Genomic DNA, 19280 nt, shown 5'->3' on the forward strand with positions numbered 1-19280 from the left:
GCCCCTGGTGGTAGCTCCTAGAGCAGCTACCATGGTGCCTTTCACATGCTAGGGGTGGGCATAAGGGGCAAAGAATGGATAGCATCCCCAAAATCACTGCTCTGAGAGTCCAATCCCTGAATGCCGGGAGGAGGAGAAAGCACTAGCCAGGAAGGACCTGGGAGGCTGGGGATGTGGTAGAGATGTGGCTGGCTCTCTGCTGCCGAGCAAGCTCTCAGGATGGGAGGATTTGCTGAATATGACATGATGGCTGCTGACCCCAATATGGTGGCACTGTTGCCGCTTAAGGCAGGAGAGGAAAAGTACATGCTGGAGCTCAGTGGGATAATGCAGGACAGAGGGACATGGGGGAATAAATGGGGACCAAGAAGGTAGGAGGTAGTGTGCTCCAGAGAGTGCAACCTGACCTGCAGTGCAACCTTAGGTAAGTCACTTCACTTTTCTGTGCCTGTTCCTCCTCGTGTCCTTTGTCTGTTTTGACGATAAGCTCTTCTGGGATTTTCTCACGTATGGACAAGACTTAGCACAACAGGCCCCGACCTTGGGTACTCGTGGTGCTACGGTAAAGCAAAGGCCTGTAAAGCGAATAGATGCTGAGGTCACAGGGACACAGAGACAGGTAGCTTGGGAGGCCCCTAGACATGGGAGCAGCAGGCTAACTGGTTGCTGCTGTCTGATGGTCCTTCTGTTCCAGCACTTAAACGCTCCATGGTGTGATGGATTCTGCAGATGTCCTCTCTCCTCCCGAATGGCCCTCGCTTCAGTAAGCTGTGCAAATAGGAATTTACCTTCTCCGCAATAAAGGGTCTATTGAAATAACAGCCTCCAGCTCACCCAGGGCATTCACTGGAGCTTTGATCCTGGCTCCTCTGTGCCAACCGGTGTCAGGGATGCTCTAGACTGGCTGCAGGGCTCTTAGTTGCACAGTTTCATTTAAAATGCAGGAAGGAGGCATTAAGTCAGCTAGCATGGGGCTTTGAGTAAACAGAGAGGGGACCAGGCCTTGCCATCCAGATCCAGGATTTGGAGCCCCGCAACATTCAGGGGTGTTCAGCTCAGGGGGGGTTGGTTCAGACGCATCTCTTAAAAAAAAAGAAAGCGATGAGGTGGGAACAAGATCTTCCTTCCTAACTGCTTCTCCCACAGCCGTGCCTCTTGTTTCCCTCTACCACCTGCAGTTATGTCACCGCTCCAGTCTCCTTGGCTCCCAGCTTATCTTTTCCTCTCTTTCACCAGGGAGCTCCAACCCACCAGAGGGGAATCAGATCTCAAATTATCCTCTCTGTCAGAACAGGGCAGTGAGGAGTCTGCAAGCAGCCAATTGCAGGGCTTACGCGTAAGGGATCAGTTACACAGTGAAAGTGACAGAATTGTAACGGGGTCCTGTCCACCTAGGAGTTCGAACTGGGTTATAATACCATTTCCCAGTGCGGTTTGCTTGTACTGCCATACGCGGGCCTTCCTCTCTTGTGCTTATCTGTTGTTTTCTCCTTTTTTTCTTTCTTACTTATCCCAATTGCCCTGTTTTCCTGCTTCTCCCCTTAGTAGTCTCAATCGCTAGACCAGTATGTGCTGGAGGACAGTCCTGCGAGCCAACGTGTTATTATAGTTTATACCGACAGTGCGCTCAGCTTAGTACAATACACAAAACAAAGACAACTTCTGCCCCGGAGAGTTTACAGGTTCAAGGATAGACACACAGGGGATGTCGTAGTATCTGAGCACCAGGGAACAGACAGCTTAGATCTGGGAGGGACATTTATTTGGCTTTCCCTCACTACTTATAAGTCATGTGTGATGAATAGCAAAGATGAGGTCGAGGCAATAGCAGCTCTGAGCTCAGGGCAGCATCTCAGCTTTTGAGAGAAAAAAAAAAAAAGGAAGTTCCTCTTTTAGAGAGGTTGCATGGCCCAGTGGAAAGGACCGCAGAGAAGAACACAGGAGACCTAGGGTCTATTTCCAGCTCTACCACTGATCTTGGGGAAGTCACTTCCCTCCTCTGTTCTCCCTTCAACCTTTGGTCTCCCTTGTCTGTTTAGATTGTAAGTTCTTTAGGGCAGGGACTGTCTCGCACTCTTGGTCTGATCCAAAGCCCATTGAAAGACTCCCATTGACTCCAATCAGCTTCAGAGCTGACTTATATGTTTGTATAAAACGGTGTGTCTAGAGTCTATTGTAATACTACCAATAACAGTTTCTGATATCATTGAAAATTAGTGTCACTGGTCATCAGCCTTTGAGTGCCAAACGTCCAAGCCACCAGATAGCAAATACCATATCACTTCATACATGAGTAAGTGGGAGCATGATACAGGAGTCAGAGTGTGGGAATGGGAATCAAGTGTCCTGCTGTGTGACCTTGGATAAATCACTTCAACTCTTCATGCCTCAGTTTCTCCATCTTTAAAATGGGGATAATACTGCAGCAGGTTTGGGAGGGTTGATTAATCAATGATTGCAGAGCGCTTTGACATCCTTAGGTGAAAGATGCTCTAGAAGTGCAGCATACCAGTAAAGAAAGGGGGCCAAACAGTATTTCCAACAAGCTATGATTCCAGTGGGTTTTTGCAAATGAGCCCCCAGCTGCAGAACCCAGAGGTTAATACAAGATGTATGCATGCTGAGCCACAAAAATAGTGACACTGTTTCACACCAAATCGAAATGCAACCCCAGCGCTTCTGTCCCACAGGTCCCACTCGCACAGTCAAAGGCCTGAAGGTAGAAAGTGTCTGCTTGCTTTGCACTGCACAAATAAAGGGATATTCTGAATACACCCACCCACGAGGCCGTGGGGTTTTATTTTTGCTGGCAACAGATCCCTTCTTAGAATCAATGCCCGCCCCCACCTTTCCTCCAAAAATGCTATTTATTCCTCCCCCTGCCAAAAAAATCACCTGATGTGATGTGCATCATACGCCAGCCTCTGTCAGACACACTTTGTTGCATGAAGCATGGTTACTGTAGACACTACACCCCATCTAATGAGTCATGTCCTGACCTGATCTGTTATGTCCTAACATGAGCTAGCATTCTAACATTCTAACTCTGCATGTCCGGACCTGATGCCCTATAAAACATACTGTACTAATATGTTCCAGCATACCCTAAGATTTCCCAGTTTGAGACATCAGCTGAGTTGTTTAAAGCTTGTTCTCTCTGGGTGATAAGTGTATGAGTGTGTGTGGGCTGGACAGCTTATTCCATTCCTTCTCCTATTTAAAGTTACCCTGAACGTTTTTGTTGGCTTCTACCCAACCTAGAGGAGAAGCGAGCTTGTGACAAGACTAAAACAAGGAGGATGCTCTCTCAACTGGTCAAAAGACCAGCTCAGTTGGGGAAGATTTGTTTCTGACAGCTAATCCCCTCCTCTTCCTTCTGTCTGTCTGTCTGTCTGTCTGTCTCTCTCTCTCTCTCTCTCTCTGTGTGTGTGTGTGTGTGTGTGTGTGTGTGTGTGAGAGAGAGAGAGAGAGAGAGAGAGCGCTGTCACAGGCAGGGATGTGGGGGACAGGAGACTGGATGTTCTAGGAATTCCACAGAAAACACTGTTTGCCAATCATTTGTAAAGGAAAAACAAACAATCTGTGAACTAACAGCTGAATGACTGAAATCAGTATTAGTCAATCAGATGGGTGGGTGGCACTCAGATACTACATTGATGGCGGCCATACAAGTATCTAGACAGAAAGACCTTTATTTCACCATTTCTGCTGTTAATAATAAATACTTTCAATATCAGCAGCACCTTCAACCGGAGGATTTCAATGCACTTTTCAAACATTAATAAATGAAACCTCAAATGGGTAGACAGGGGAAAAGTTAACCCTGTTTTACAGATGGATAAACTGAGGACCAGAGCGTGTGAGTAACTAGCATGTGTGTGGTAGAGTTAAGAATAGAACCCAAGCATTTTGAACGCCGGTCACCTACTCCAACCACTAGGTCAGTGCTTCATCTCAGAGAAAACTTCAACAAAACTTTGTTCACAATCACACTGGGTCAAATTCAAGCTAATCCCATTGAAGATTTTCCCTGTTGGAACAGGAGGAAATTGGCCCTTACTCTTTTGAATAAGCAAGGTAGCCTATTTTCTGGCTCAACCAAAGCCTATTAATTAACAATGCCGTGAATGAATCAGTAAGACTAGCTACTCTGCTTTAATTTAGTGCTTTCGCTTTTTTATTTAATCGTTTGATATAATAGAAATAAACGTCTGGGGAAAAGAGCATTGTCGGAGGAGAAATGTTCCCAGCACTAAAATAAAAACATCTCAGCTGTGCCTTAGCCTTTATCTGCCAGCTGGAGATGCCCTGGGACATAATACGGGTTTGTTGACATTGTGGCATATTAAATATTCCCAGGAACACGTTTTCTAGACGTCCCTAAAGGAGCGTTTGTACTCACACAATAGAAAAGCCAAAGGGAGCCTCAGTCCCTACAGAGCTGAGTTATTACAGTGCTGGGCGCCAACGGAAGCACAAAGAGGACTGGCATTAGCACAAGTTTGTTGGACTCTTACCTCCAGGACATTTTTAAACAGCCGGGCTGGGTGTTCTGGGCATCAGGAATGGACAGCAAAGCCTATTGCCTCCAGGTCATCCGTTCAAACCTTAGCAGTGACCCGAGAGTTGTTTCCACCTGGTGGCTTGCCTATGAAGAATGAATGGCTGGATCGTGGTCCCATTCCTTGCCCGCAGGTGTGGGGATCACAAAATCCACCACCATATTTGCACCCACCAGAGATGTTAAGGAGTCAATGGCGTTTGAATGCCAATGTCACCCTTCAGGTCCACCGCATTGTATACAGATGAAAAGGGCCTGTCTGTTGGGTACCCCTGAGGAGTGTGAGCATGGAGGAGGGGATAGTACCCAGACATGACGTGCAGAGAGATGTCAGGCAGCTGCCTGAACGCTGAATTCTCTGGTTTTGCTCGGCCTGCATATGTGAATTCTAGATGTTCTTTAGCTGAGGCCCCTGTTCACTCCCTGTCCATCTGCCACACCTTAGCCTGCTTTCCTAAGCAATCAGTATAGACCACGACATTCATGTCTGCCTGGTGGGAGAAACCTGAACCACTCCTTTGCCTTTCCAGAGGGACGGGACACCAACAGTGGCACTGCGCACAGGGCAAATTGGGAACCTTATCGTCCCAAAGAGGCCCATGCTAAGCTGTGAGGAATGCTCAGGGTAGCAAGGCCAATATATTCTTAGTCACAGCCACCTCCAGAGGCTGCAGACAAGCCGGGTTTAGCCCCAGAGTGGTAACTGTCTCGTGATGAGTAGGACAGGAGGAAAAAGTCCTTGCCACCATGATGTACATAGCACTCAGCATCCACATCTTGAGTCCAAGCTCCTGAGGTGTGTGGCTGTGAATACTCAGCACCTGGTTCATTCATCTCAGTCCCAGGCAATTTGTCTGTCCAGTTCTTAGCCTGAAACACACAACCACTCAACTCACTGGAACAGCAGATCAGAGCTGGCCAGGGATGGGCCCAGAGCGGTGGCTCAGTAGAGCCTGACTGGCTAAGGACCCGACAGCCACACCTCAGAGTGCAAAAACCAGGCAAGAAACAAAAAAACAATTCCCATGAGATTGACAGTCCACTTGACACCCGTCTCATACAGGAGCACCATTGTAAGAGAGGCAGATCTAGAACACCCTGTGGGGTGAATGCAGGCTACTTATGCTTCAGCCACTTTCTCTCCACTATCACCACTGGCCAACCCACCTCGGAGCTCTCTGAATGATTAGCTGCGCCTGTGACCCCGCACAGCCCAGGTGAATGAAAGCCGTGTGGGCTGATCTGTGCAGGTCTCCTGTATGTCCTGTCCCCTTGACATTCCCCGCGAGGAGAGAAAGCAGCCAGCATGATCAGGGCTGGTCTAGTCCAGCAATGCAGCTGTTTAGGCTACATTTCTCCCCTTCCCCCATCCTATCCCACTCCCTCCCAACCATGAAAGAGGGCAAGGCAGGGGGCGGGTGGAGGAATAACTCCATAAACACAGCACTCCTCATGGGAGGGGAGGTGCAGAGTCCATCCATCATTTGCAGCCCCCACAGCCGCAATCATTGCAGGAAAGAGACAGAGATAGGATCAGAGAGCTGCTTTCCCTATCAGGCTGGCTCAGCGTGGGACATGCCCGGACTACTCCCTCTCCCACAGAGGGCTATTTGGGGTAGGGTACGGGGTGGGTGTGGGCGGGGGGTTGCCATTAGGTTGTTCAGCTTTGACAGATTCCTCCGAATAGGGAATCAGCATGCAAATCCCCCCGGCTAGAGATGCAAGTTCTGCCCTGACCTGTGTAATGAACAAACAAAGAGAGGCCACTTTTCTCCCAAGCTCCCCCAGCCCCGTGAGAAACAAAAGGTGCAAGCTTAGCATTGCCTGAAAGGAGACACAAAACATAACCTCCCGCTCCCCACCACCGCCACCCTTCCCAGCTCCCCCCACCCCTCGCAACATCCCCCACTAGACAGATGGCAACAGTTGCCCCCGAGCACTGGTTGCGTGCCGCCGCAAACGAACCACTTTTATCCCACAACAGGTCATAAATGAGAATGCCGCAGACGGGCCCCGGAGGAGCGCTTGGGGAGGGGGGGCGGGAATTGTGCTGTCAGGGCACTCAGAGGGAGACAAAAAAGAAACTGAGAGTCACTCCCAAGGGAGCCCATCTGTCGGTCTCTTGGGACTCCCTTGACCACGCGCTCACAGCCTTTGTGCGCTCTGCCAGCGCACGCCCGTCAGCCTTTGAACGTTCTACGGAGAACACTCTGGGCCTAGCCAAGTGTTTCTTTTCCATGGACCTCAAATACTCACTTTACAGTATTACACTTTACATATCACTTTGATAGGCATCCGAAGAAGTGGGCAGTAGCCCACGAAAGCTTATGCTCTAATAAATGTGTTAGTCTCTAAGGTGCCACAAGTACTCCTGTTCTTTTTTCACTTTACAGGATCTCCCGCACACCTACACATGCCTATTTTTTGGTGGCGAATAGAAGGATTATTGTTTATTATGTGTATTACGGTAGCACTAAGAGACCCCAGCTGGGATCAGGGCCCCATTGAGCAAGGCGCCGTACAGACACATAGGGAGAGACAGTCCCTGACCCAAAGAGCTTACAATCTAAACAGGAAAAAAGGGTGGGAAGGGAAAGAGACATTCTCATATATGATATGGGTGTGTGTCACCAGCCTCTATTGTCTATATTAGAGAGGCCTGAGCCGAGATCGGGCGCTAGGCGCTTTATGTACACAAAGTGAGAGACGCTTTCTGCCCCTAGCCTGAGCAGGAATGCTGCTCTCTGAGCCCAGCCCTGGCCCACCACTGAGCCAGGTTTGTCATCAGCTTTTTGAGTGTGTCCTTCTGTTCGGAGGGGGAACGTCACTTGGTACCATTCCGCCTCCTTCACACGGGCCGAGGCATCGAGTGACGCAAGGGAGAAGGACGCCTCCCGGCTTCATTGTTCTCTGTGGGACGTGCCCGTGTTTCAGGAAGCGTAATGGAGACAGTTGCCTACTTTCTTCCGACCCGGGGACATTTATTATATTTTTTCCTCCCCGTTTTTAATATTTTTTTTTTAATAAACAAGAGAGAGCTTGCACCTCTCAGAGCCTCCGGCCACAGCGCATGTTGTGTGCTCTCCACCTCGTGTGGCTGTGTGAAAGGAAGCGAGCAGACAATGAGCTGAAGGAAGGTGCTGTGCTGCTCAGTGGCTGGAAGGTTTTGCGGTTGTTCATGGGGGACTTTTTGTTAGCATTAAACAACGCTTCAGTCTGTTCAGTTCTGGTCTTGGAATTCTTCCAGTTAGACCAAGCCCAAGGAAAGAACCGAGAAAGAACACAAAGCATTTACATTAGCATGTAGAAGAGAACGGGGTGCGTGGGTGTGCATTTCTGGTGTGTATGTGTACACATATGCTTGTATCTGCATAAATATAGCTGACCCTCTTCAAGTCATATTTTCCACAGCTCAACTTCACTCATAGCAAGGTTTCTCTAGAGCCAAAACTAAAAACTTGAAACAAATTAGTTATTTTGCGTGTCACGGTAGCACCGAGCAGCCCTAGTCATGGGCCGGGACCCCACTGTGCTAGGTGCTGTACAAACACAGAACAAAATGATGGTCCCTGCCCCAAAGAGCTTACACTCTGGGTTGGCCATTTGGCTTTGACCTACTCAAGCTCACTGTGTGTACGCACACTAGAGTAGACATCCAGCCGCTAGCTTACAAAATGGCACTGAATGGAGGATCACTTAGGGAGAGGCGCAGTGGGAGACTGGGGCCAAAGGAGCCTTTATAAGGACTGTAAAATTCAAAGGATTTGTAAGAATAGACATGACCCCAAGTGCCAAGTCAACACCTGGATCTGGCCTTCTGTCAACATTCAAGTGAGTGAGGGGTTTGGTTAGGTCCATTGTAGATAGAGGACCAGATGCAAAGTCTGGGTCACAGTCCAAGCTTGTTCCAACTGTGATGAAATTTGGTTCAGGACCCATCTCTACCAGTCATGGGGGGGCATCAATTTGCACGCTCTCAATGCTGAGCATATTTGGGCCCCGCAAGGAAACTGGGGGAAGCCAGCACTATTGGTATGCATTGTACAGGAACTACCTGGTGGTCTGTGACGTTCAGGAGGTCAGGCTAGCTGATCCCTTTCCACCTTGAACTCTATGACTACAACACAGCCCTTGACCGCCCTTGGCATTTGCCCTGATTCCAGTCACCTCCTACTGGAACTATACAAAGCTGCTATATGCACCAGAGCAGTCGACACCTCCGTTTCCAGTCGGAGAAAGCTCTCTTGGTGCAAACAGGGGCTTTGCCCACCCACACTAGTGGCACAAGGCATAGCGTATGCACTGGGATTCTGCTGATCTGCCTCCCTATCTGATTCTGGAATCTATTCTCGAGGAGACAGGCAGTGTGATTCATGCACTTTTCTGATCCTGGAATCTCCCGGTAAAACACCACCCACTCCTGAGCGCCTGTGGGCAAATGAGGAGCGCTGAGCCTGCACCAGGCTTCCTCTCCTCTCCGCCTCCATGGCTCGGGGAGGCAGGTGTTACAAGTCGGTTTCAGGCCGCAGCCACGTCTCCCCAGATACAAGAGCTCACAGCTTCACCCACGCTGCTGCCTGATTGGTCTCTGCAGCGCCAAAATAGAGAGCTCCCTTTCCCTCCCTCCCCCAAGCCCAATCAGAAAACAAAGACAGTGCAGGAAGCACCTGGAGGCTGAGTGCCTTCTCCGGGAAACAGCCCGGCTAGGGCAGAGGGCCCTGCAGCTCTTAGTTTCACTTCTGTCCCCCGCCAGCTGCTGGAGGGGAAAAAACAGAACAAAACAGCTGACGCCTTCACCAGCAGCCTGCCTGGGAGGATTAAACCCCCAGCAACCATGTCAAAACATTCCCAGCCCAAACGTGCCAGAAGCCGGGCTATGCGCCCAACCGGAACCCGCCACTAGGCCAATACTGCAGCGATGGGGAAAAGCTTGTTACTGCACTACCTCCCCAAGGACAGCCAGATCTGCAACTCTTTCACTCCCTGCATTCATAGCCCAGAAGGGTCCTATTCAGTTCTTAATCTTTCCAAAGGAGCAGAGCGGTGGAGGAAAGATAGTCTTGTGGTTAAGGCATTGGACTGCAGACTTGAGAGATCTACGTTTAGTTCCTTGCTTTACCACAAGCTCCCTCTGCGTGACCTTGGGCAAGTCACTTATGCCCATTTTACAGATGGGGAATTGAGGTACAAAGAGGTTGTTTCCCTTCCTCACGGGGGGATTTATGAGAATAAACGAATTGCTGTTTTGTGAGGCACTCAGATACTATACATTGTGCATGGACAGTGTGTTAGAGCAATGGGATCCTGAATGCAGCTGCTAAGTGCTACTGTAGTATAAATAAATCATGGAAGCCACAGAGGTACGTAGATATTAATAAAATCTACATTAAAAGCCCATTACGAGAGAGAGAGAGAGAGAAGGAATTTACCATTGTGCTTTTGTATGCTAGTTTTATCTTCCTCATTGTGTGCTAGCTGCTGTCCTCCACACCAGAGGTGGCTGCACTTCAGCCCCGAAGTGATTCCTATGTGGAGATCACACAGAGAGAGCGCCTCTATGTTTGAGCCCTGAATTTGTCCTGAAGCGCATAACCTTACCCCCCTCTCTGCTGAGCTGAGAGATGCCAAGGAATTAGCAGCATGTACCCAGCTAGCAAGAGTTATGAACTGGCCTTCCTCATTGGAGGAGGAAGTTTACAGCCAGGTTTATGGGGCAAAGGGCTTAGCTCTCAGATGTCAACGCAGAGGCGGGCATACACCCTTGTTTATGGACAAATCCCTCTGTACAAAAAACAAAATAGACCCCAGATGCATTATTGTGGATTTACAGCGACACCCACCCCAAAAAGCTTCAGTAAAAACTGAGTCCAGATTTCTGCAGGGAAAAGGTTGCCCTGATTAAACAGTGTTTTTCTTATTGACTTAAGATCTTTTATACAGTCTGCTTCAATCTGGCAGGGGAGGAGAGAGCTGATTAAGGAGCCCTGTTGGTGTTATTGTAAGATGTGCAAAAAGCACTGTTCCAGCTGAGATAGGCTCAACGCAGCTCCTGCCAGCTCTTTTTGTCTCACCGGTTAGAGCTATATGGCTTGCACCAGCCGTGTGGGTGCTTGTTAGGGTGACCAGACAGCAAATGTGAAAAATTGGGACAGGGTGTGTGTGTGTGTGGGGGGGGGGGTAATAGGAGCCTATATAAGAAAAATACCCCAAATCAGGACTGTCCCTATAAAATCGGGACATCTGGTCACCCTAGTGCTTTTTCAAGCCTTGTCTATAGATACAAACCACATCCAGCCAAGCAGAAAAACAGGGAGACTCCCACAATAGTTTAGTCTGGCAAACTTCTACTATAGAATGGGCAAAATTCTCTTCTCAGATCTCCTCAGTCCATCTTATGTCTGTCTTCCTAACCGCAAGGATCTCTCAATAGCATTAATGAAAAAATAAGAGTAATATTTATTCCATTTAAAGAAACTCCACACCAAAGGGGGACATACATTTAAACACACTTCAGTTAGCACTTACACACGGCTTTTCAGCCACAGACCTAACAGGGCGCTACAAAGGTTAAGTCACTGAAATGAACCCAAATTTCCTGACTCGCAGTGTCGTTCCCTATCCCTGGGACAGGAAAGAATTCTGTTAATGAGGGAGGGAGACAGGTTTGGCCTAGTAGAAATGGAAACCTGGGTTCAATTCCTAGCTCTGCCCCTGGTTTGCTAGTGCCCTGGAAAAGTCACTTCACTTCTCTGTGCCTTGGTTTCCTCATCTGTAAAATGGGGATCATTATACTGACCTTGTCAAGTGCTTTGAGATCTCCTGATGGAAAGCGCTGTATAAGAGGTGGTATTATAATGGGACCGAAATGCTTTCCTGAGTCTCAAAAGGCCCTGGGGTAGGTGAACGCATACATAGTTCATCTTTGCCCAAGTTCAGATTCAGTTGCTAAACTCCATCAAAACATCCTCTGTATGGTCCCACTTTTAATGACTCTACCAAAAAGAGAACTGCAAAGCAGATACAAATATTTTAGATTCATATACTGGCTTATTAAAGGGCAAGTGATCCCATGTGAAGTCAGGTTGCTGTGGGGGTGCAGTACCATTCACTGCTTACTAACACTCTGCTGCATAAAGCTGTATTTTTATCTTGATTGCAACAGAAAATGGAGTGAGTCACCGTGTCACCTGAAAACGCAGAATACAACCTTGTATAATGGTGATGAATGTAGTTAGGTCATTAAGAGGGCGGACATCTCACTCTAAATAGAACCCTTGAACCTACATACTCTTAAGTAATCAGCAACTGAACAGGGCTGCTGTTCCTTTTTAAAACCCGTTTCATAAGCAGTGGGCAATTAAAGGTCTAGTCTACACTTAAAACTTACATCAACATAGCTACAGCACTGGGGGGGGGGGGAGAAAATGTCACACCTGTGCATGCCCTACCTATGCCGACTTAACCCCCAGTATAGACACAGCTAGGTTGACTAAAGAATTCTTCCCTTGACCTAGCGACTCAATCAGGAAGAAGGAGTGCCTACAACCATGGAAAGAGCAACAGAGAGTCCTGTGGCACCTTTAAGACTAACAGAAGTATTGGGAGCATAAGCTTTCGTGGGTAAGAACCTCAGTTCTCACCATTGTAGTCTGGGCCTAGGCTAGGGTGGCAGATGTCCTGATTTCATAGGGACAGTCCTGATTTTGGGGTCTTTTTCTTATATAGGCTCCTATTATCCCCCCACCCACCCACCCACGCCCTGTCCCAATTTTTCACACTTGCTGTCTAGTCACCCTAGCCTAGGCTCCGTTACAGCAGCAGAGCTATGGCACAACAGTGCCTGTTGTGTAGATATGGTGTAAGTGTTTATTGAAGGGGGACTTTCAAGTGAAGCACTGTGTCATAGCACCTATGCTGACCTAACTCTTGGCATCCATGATACCGAAGTTATCTCCTTGTGCGTTGGTCCTTTGTCATTACCTTAGATTTTAAGGGCAACAATGATCTTTTTATCTGTTTGTACACCTAGCATAATGGGATGGGGGTTCATGATCTGTAGTCCTAGGTGTTACCACAATACAAGTAATGACAGGATCCCATTCAAAGCCCATTGATGTTCGAGATGTCAGTGGGTTGGAGATCAAAGTCAATGGGAGTGTCTTAATTGATTTAAATGGGCTTCAGTTCTAAAACAGGGGCAATTTTAACCACACCACAAACAGCCTCTTCAACATTCCAGCTTGACTCTCCTCCCTAAATACAGTTTACAGTTCCTTACAGGAGCCATTCCTTGGGAATGATGCACTGAAGAACCACCTCTCAAAAGGTGAATGAATGGACAGTATATATTGGAGAGAAGTCAGGCCAAGGTAGCCTTCAGCACTGAATCAACTCTAGCTGCCATTTTCATTACAGATGCTTCGACGGACTGGAGCGACTGGATCAATGGCTTTTCCGGCCAATGATCTCTCTAGGACTTCGGTCAGAAAGTGTCTACTGGTTTGTCCATTTGGAAGGATGACAGCGAGCTTTAGGGATACTGGTTTATGGAACATAGTTTACTGGGATTGCTCAGGTGCTCTGTGGGCACCATGTAATTTGGGATCCTCCACTGCAATGCTAACAAAGGGCCATCATTAGACATTTCACAGTGGCAGGGGGACAGACCTAAGAGGACACCTCATCTCATTCTATAATTCCATATTTTTAACCACAGTGCAAGTATCAAAATGGAGGTGGAATAGCTTCCTGAACCTCTATGTTCTTTATGACCCCTTTCCTCCAGCAATGGAAGGACACCCAGTTGGCAACACAGCGCACTCTGGATGGGAACTGGTGCCCAATTCAAAACCTCTCTGATATCTTTTCACTGACTTCAACAGGCTGTGGGTCAGCCCTGGTCCTTTTTCCTAGGAGATTTTCTATTTTTGTGGTTTGCTTGGTTTTATTAAGATCATTGAGTGTGAAGCTCTTTTGATCCAGATCTTTTTCAAGTGTGGATTTTAAGTCTGTGCAGAGTCTTTGGAACTCAATATTTAGGGGAGACCATAATGCCCTTTTGCGAACAATCCACCAGCACAGATGAGTTTCTCAGCACAACATAGTTCTTTTGAATTGCTACATTTTTATTAAAGTAACAAAAGTGTACATTTGAGAGTGTATCTGTACATTTTGTATATAAAAACACTACTGTACAATTAGTATTATTCCCTCCCCTTTCCCAAAAGATAGCTTACAAACTTCCTACCATTTTCACCAAATACAAAGCAGGTCCCGCTCAACAGTCCAGCTCAGTTTAATAAAAAAAAAAAAAAAAAAAAAAAAAAAAAGAAAGGAGAAAACCCAACAGACACTAAGATACAATTCTTCAGCTCTGCAACAGGCTTGAGAAGACAGAGAACACGCTTCAGTTCACAGCTTATACATATAACAAGCTACAAAAAAAAAAAAAAAAAAAAAAAAAAAAGATTCTGTCTGAATTAGGTTGGTTTTAAAGCAAACAAAACTTAATACTAATCCCTGGCACAGAGTTAACAGCATGAAATTTGGTAGGATTTTCTTTAAAAAAAGGAATAGAAAAGAAGGGGCATGATTGGAACAGTAGTGTAGGAATTTGGTTTTTTCAAAAGCACTATTTTTAGTAGGAGGGAGGGAGTGGAGCATATAAAGATAAGATTTGCATTCATCACACCACATTGATGAACAAACCAAGTACCAGTATTTGGGAAATTCCAAGTATAGGGAGTGTAGAAAAGCAAATGTTGTTTGTTCTGGGAACTTTATAGTTCACTCATATGTTTTCATCAAGACATCAGATAAGACAGAAGGATCCCACACAGCACTTTGAACTGAGACTTTTCTTGGAAGGGAAATTTACAGTACAGAAGCTTCCATGTATTTCCCTTCATTGTGATACAAAATATTGCACAATTCAGCTCACAAAAGGCTCTAGAGCGCTTCATTCTAACTTCTGCTTTGCTGACGGAGAAGTTACAGCTGGTGTGATGCAACTTCAGCTTTACAAGTCAGATCTCTTTAGTGATGATTAAACTGTGTGGGGGATAAGCACAGGCCATTGGGCCCTTTAAATGATATGCCCAGTATGAAGGGAAGTTTTCCAGTTCAGGAGTTCAAATACTGGTAAAAACCCTACAAAAGCCTGAACCCAAGTTTGCACATGGGAAGTGATCAAAAATAGTTAATTATCTTATTTTTAAAAGGTTGGGGTGGGGGGGGGGGAAAAAGAACTGTGGCAAAGAGGAATCCCCTTCCTTTTCCAGAGTGCCCAAGATCTGGAAATATATTGCACAGTGTCTGAGAACTTGAGTCATAAAAGGCTGGAAAGGAACAGCTCTAGTTATGCAAATCACTTGCCAGTTCAAAACAGGAAGGCAAAAAATACCCAATGTGCTTTGAAACTAATCTGAGGAAGTTTCATTAAAAATAGAGTCTTAAGTGCCTTGTGTTTTTAATCACCTCTTATAGGGTCACTGGCAGGGGCGACAGTTGGTCAGTAAAAAGGCAGTGAACAGAAAGTCCTGGTAAAGACGTGTTCCCCAGCAGGTAGATCAATTCACATTGGTCTGGCACTTCGGCGAATTACAAATGTGTGTTGGGAACTACCAACCAGTTTCAGGGCCAAATCCTGAACATTGGGCTCAGTCAAAACTGATTAAGGATCAGAAACTTTAGGCCACAAATTGCTCAGGCTTGTTGGGGGAAATGGGGGCAGAGAGGTGATGAAATTGCAACCCCTTATCAGTGTAATGAGTAGGCGATTTTTTTTTAAATTGACAATCAAGGCCAGAATAGACTTCTCAGTGGGTCATGACACTCCAGTCAACTATCTTTAAAAGCCCCACTCGCTAGGTATTCTAGCCTTTTCATTCACAGTTGCTCAGCGCTTACGCCATAGTTAAAAATACTCTTTAGAAATGCTGTATTTCCCCCTACCCCCTTCGGCTCCTCCACCCCAAGCTGCCCAGACAGGCAAGTCCGCCCTCCCAAATTGTCATTCAACACTAACTAGGTAGATATTGGCTTCATAATAAAAACTCATAAGCTTGCAACAGCTTTAAAAAAGAAAAAAGGCACCTAACACTGCTTCGCTACAGAGCAGTGTCTGATATTTAAATTTCATTTGGGATTTTCTTGCTTTTTTTAAAAAATATAAATAGCTCTTCATTCAAAAATAGATCCTCCAGTGAGGTATACAGTAGCCCATGTCTTAGCGATGTAAGAACAATAGGAGCATTTAGCTGGAGACAGTCATCATGTAGTTTTTGGAAGGGCTCGTGCGACCCAACATCATCTGGTTTTTACAGGTGAGCATCCCATAGGAGCTCACAGGTGTTGCCGCCGCTGCTTCATACAAAACACAGATGGAGCCATCTTCACCGATCCGGTAAGACACCTCATACGGGTCCACCCAGAGCGTGAGTTCACTGGGCAGGAGCTGATAGAGCTGCTGGAGGTTGAGTCCGATCTGGCTAGCTGCTTTGCTGATAATGGGGTCCATTTTGTGATTGATTCGGATGCAGCGATACCCAGAACCTTTGAAGGGTTTCTCGGGAAACCAATGATGTTTGTAATGCTCTGTAAGAAGAGAAGAAATTTCTAAGTGGACATGCACACCCTGCTGGAGCTAACTGGATAACAAGCACTTGCAGAACACCCTGCCTATAAAATAGTCTCCCCAAAAAACGTGGAGGCCCCTCTTAAGTACCTCACATGTTTACACGTGAGCAGTTTGCTCTTACCTGAAGAATCCTAGCTCTAAATGTATCAGTAGAATGATCTTATTTTAACCTTAACTATACCAGTCCTGTCAGTCTGCTCTACTACTATAGGGAATGAAACTACAACTGACTACACGAAACGGGACCCAGCAGATATTTTCCATCTCCTGATTTGTGATTGTGTGGCAGTACAGTAACTGCCTGCCTTGGAGGCCAGTCCATATGCATGCAAAGCTTTGGCTTGGTAGGGCTAGGGCAGTATTACCAAACTCAAACACCAGGGTACATGAGCAATGTTTAGGGTTTGGTTTTTTTGTTTGTTTTTTTCCCTGGTCCTGGAGACACTGCAATACCAGGTCAATGCATAGGGGGATGGAATAGGAGCTTGCTCTGTCCACCCCGTTTCAAAAATCAATTTAATATACAGTCCTCAAATAAAGGACATATTAGATATTAAACTGATAAGAACAGACACTATACTTTGATCTTAGCTCCTCCTAGAGTGACCAGATAGAAAGTGTGGAAAAAAAAAAAAATCAGGACAGGGGGTGGGGTAATAGGTACCTATATAAGAAAAAGCCCCAAATATCAGGACTGTCCCTATAAAAATCAGGACATCTGGTCACCCTAGTTCCTCCACAAGTAGTGTCATGAATTTAGTTTTGATAAACCCCAAAGCCAGCTCCCACGTCAGGATAATAAAACACGAACCCACATGTCTTACTCCAGGAGATATCATCTAATCCAACATCAGCAGTGTGCAACAAAGACTAGAGGGGAACAAACTTCTATAGGGGGTGGTTAGCAACAAGTTGAAGCCACATCAATGTTCAACTGGAACTAGAGCCGAGCCCTAATGTCTCATAGCCCAGAGACAAGTGAGGAAACGTCTCCCCTCCCTACAAAGTTGGCCTGATCCAAAGCCCACTCAAATCAAAGGGTCCCTTTCAGTTTACTACTGCAGACTTCAGAGCAAACCCAATATAACTAAACAAGATGCTAGACCCCAGTGGCTGAAACGAAGGGGCTCCAACTCCCAGCAGCAGAAAGATCAAGAGCCTGTTTCCATCGGATCCCCTTACCCCAGCAAAGCAAGGAGGCACTTCCAGACCTGCCTTCTCCTGATGTAAGGATGCAGCTTCCCCCCCTCCCAACCAAAGAAGTTTCTTGTGTTATAGGGACACAGATGGTGGGGAGAAGGACTGTGTTTTGTGTTAACAACTGTATTTGTGCCAAGGGGACGACACCCACGTCACAGATGAGTTTAACTGTTCCGGGTTAGGACACTCAAGTTCTCTCAAAAAGAGGTAGCAGTAGTAATCCCTGTATTGTTACACCTTTACACGGGCTGAAGGGGGGAGAGGGGGAAGGGAGGGGTGTGAAAAAGCAAATGGACATTCAATTCCTACAGCACTGTAAGCTTACGTGGCACAGAATGAACACCCATGAAAGTTTATGCTCAAATACATTTATTAGTCTCTAAAGGTGCCACAAGTACTCCTGTTCTTTTTACTGATACAGACTAACACGGCTACCACTCTGAAACCAGGGAGAATGGGGTCCTAAAGGTTGGAGATATAGTGGATAAGCCCCCACCCCACTAGAATACAAGGTCCCCACACACAATAGGGCACAAGAGGGGGAGCCCTCTAGGGCACAAGAGGGGGAGCCCCAAGCACCCAATGGGGTGCCCCCCACTCTCTCTAGGGGTGCAACATGCGTGTATCCTCCCCCCACCTCACCTGTGAGCGCCTCCTGCAGGGCCCCGCTGAAGACATGCAGCTGATGCTCGCTGACACAGCCCCGGGTCCGGAGCAGGCTGGACACGAAGCCCACGGCGGCGGCGATCTCGGGCACCATGTCCGCCCGGCTGCTGACTCCGCTCCAGCGTTGGCTCATGGTTGGGCTCTGAGGGCGGCGCGGCCCCTTTAAGGCTCTGGTGTAGGAGGGGAGCGATTCACCGGCCGCTCCGGGCTGATATTAGAGGGGAAGCAGCGAAGCCGGATCCTTTATACCCCTTCCCCGACAGGCGTCAGCAGCTGCCAGGCCTCTGATTGGCTGGGGCTCTGCTTTGCTATGCTAATATGGTGTGACCTCAGCAGGGTGGAAGGAGTGACGTGGGTGCTGGGAAAGTCAGGCTCTCTGCGAGCCTGACAATAGCAGCTGGGATGGGGGAGCTCCAGGGGGGCTATTTTTAGGGTCTGTCCTGGTAGGGGGGCTGCAGGAGGAGGGAAAAGACTGGCACGTGGAATGCCTTGGCACCGCAGCGTCACCCCGCTGGCGTTTGCATTGTTATTAAGCCCTTTATAGTTATACTAGCGGCTCTCACCCTTTCCAGACGACTGCACCCCTTCCAGCAGTCCGATTTGCCTTGTGTACCCCCAAGTTACACTTCAAAACCAGACATAAAACTAAAGTGCCACAGCACACTAGTACTGCAACATTGCTGGCGTTCTCTTTTTACCCTATAATGACAAAATAAATCAGTTGGAATATAAATATTATACTTACATTTCAGTGTATAGTATACAGAACAGGATAAACAAGTCATTGTTTGTATGAAACTTTAGTTTGTATTTTTTATGTAGCCTGTTGTAAAACTAGGCAACTATCTAGATGAGTCGCTTTACCTCCAGAAAACCTCTGTGTTCCCCCAGGGGTATGTGTACCCCGGGTTGCGAATCACTGCTTTATACAAGGTACCATTATATGAAATTGACTCCCAGTCTTCTGTACTAGCAACTCTATAGGCTTTTGTTCTGAGTTGTTGGACTTGCCGGTAGTGGATTATTTTGCTCTGGACTCCTGAACTGTGCTTATTAATTTTCAACTAATGTCAAGGATGCCAGGAGCATATGGACAGAGGTGCTTTTTAGTATTTGCATACATTTAAATAAATGATAATCCTCTCCATGGGGAAAGGCATTTAGATGTTACAGAGATGGCTGTGATACACAGCTTGGGCAAAAGCAACGTTTTCT

At 47.0% G+C, this 19280-nt stretch overlaps 1 protein-coding gene and 1 pseudogene across 1 annotated transcript; both read right to left on the bottom strand.

Moving 5' to 3' along the window:
- Nucleotides 1-13665: 13665 nt before the first annotated feature.
- Nucleotides 13666-18269, bottom strand: BTG2 (BTG anti-proliferation factor 2). The gene is made up of 2 exons (XM_034767311.1): nucleotides 18042-18269; nucleotides 13666-16156 (listed from the first exon to the last, which is right to left on the bottom strand). Exons 1-2 carry the CDS (start codon nucleotides 18196-18198, stop codon nucleotides 15816-15818), a joined length of 498 nt encoding a protein of 165 aa, XP_034623202.1. The 5' UTR covers nucleotides 18199-18269; the 3' UTR covers nucleotides 13666-15815.
- On the bottom strand, nucleotides 16619-16820 carry LOC117877520 (annotated as a pseudogene).
- Nucleotides 18270-19280: the final 1011 nt, after the last annotated feature.

This window comes from Trachemys scripta, chromosome 4 (assembly GCF_013100865.1).
Source record: "Trachemys scripta elegans isolate TJP31775 chromosome 4, CAS_Tse_1.0, whole genome shotgun sequence".
NCBI classification, from domain to species: domain Eukaryota; kingdom Metazoa; phylum Chordata; order Testudines; family Emydidae; genus Trachemys; species Trachemys scripta.

What these genes read in the sequence shown, in the direction of transcription:
- BTG2 (XM_034767311.1), bottom strand. Translation starts at nt 18,198, where the DNA reads ATGAGCCAACGCTGGAGCGGAGTCAGCAGCCGGGCGGACATGGTGCCC. An exon ending in CCTGCAGGAGGCGCTCACAG is followed by an intron (nt 16,157 to 18,041) that starts GTGAGGTGGGGG and finishes CTCTTCTTACAG; the next exon opens with AGCATTACAAACATCATTGG.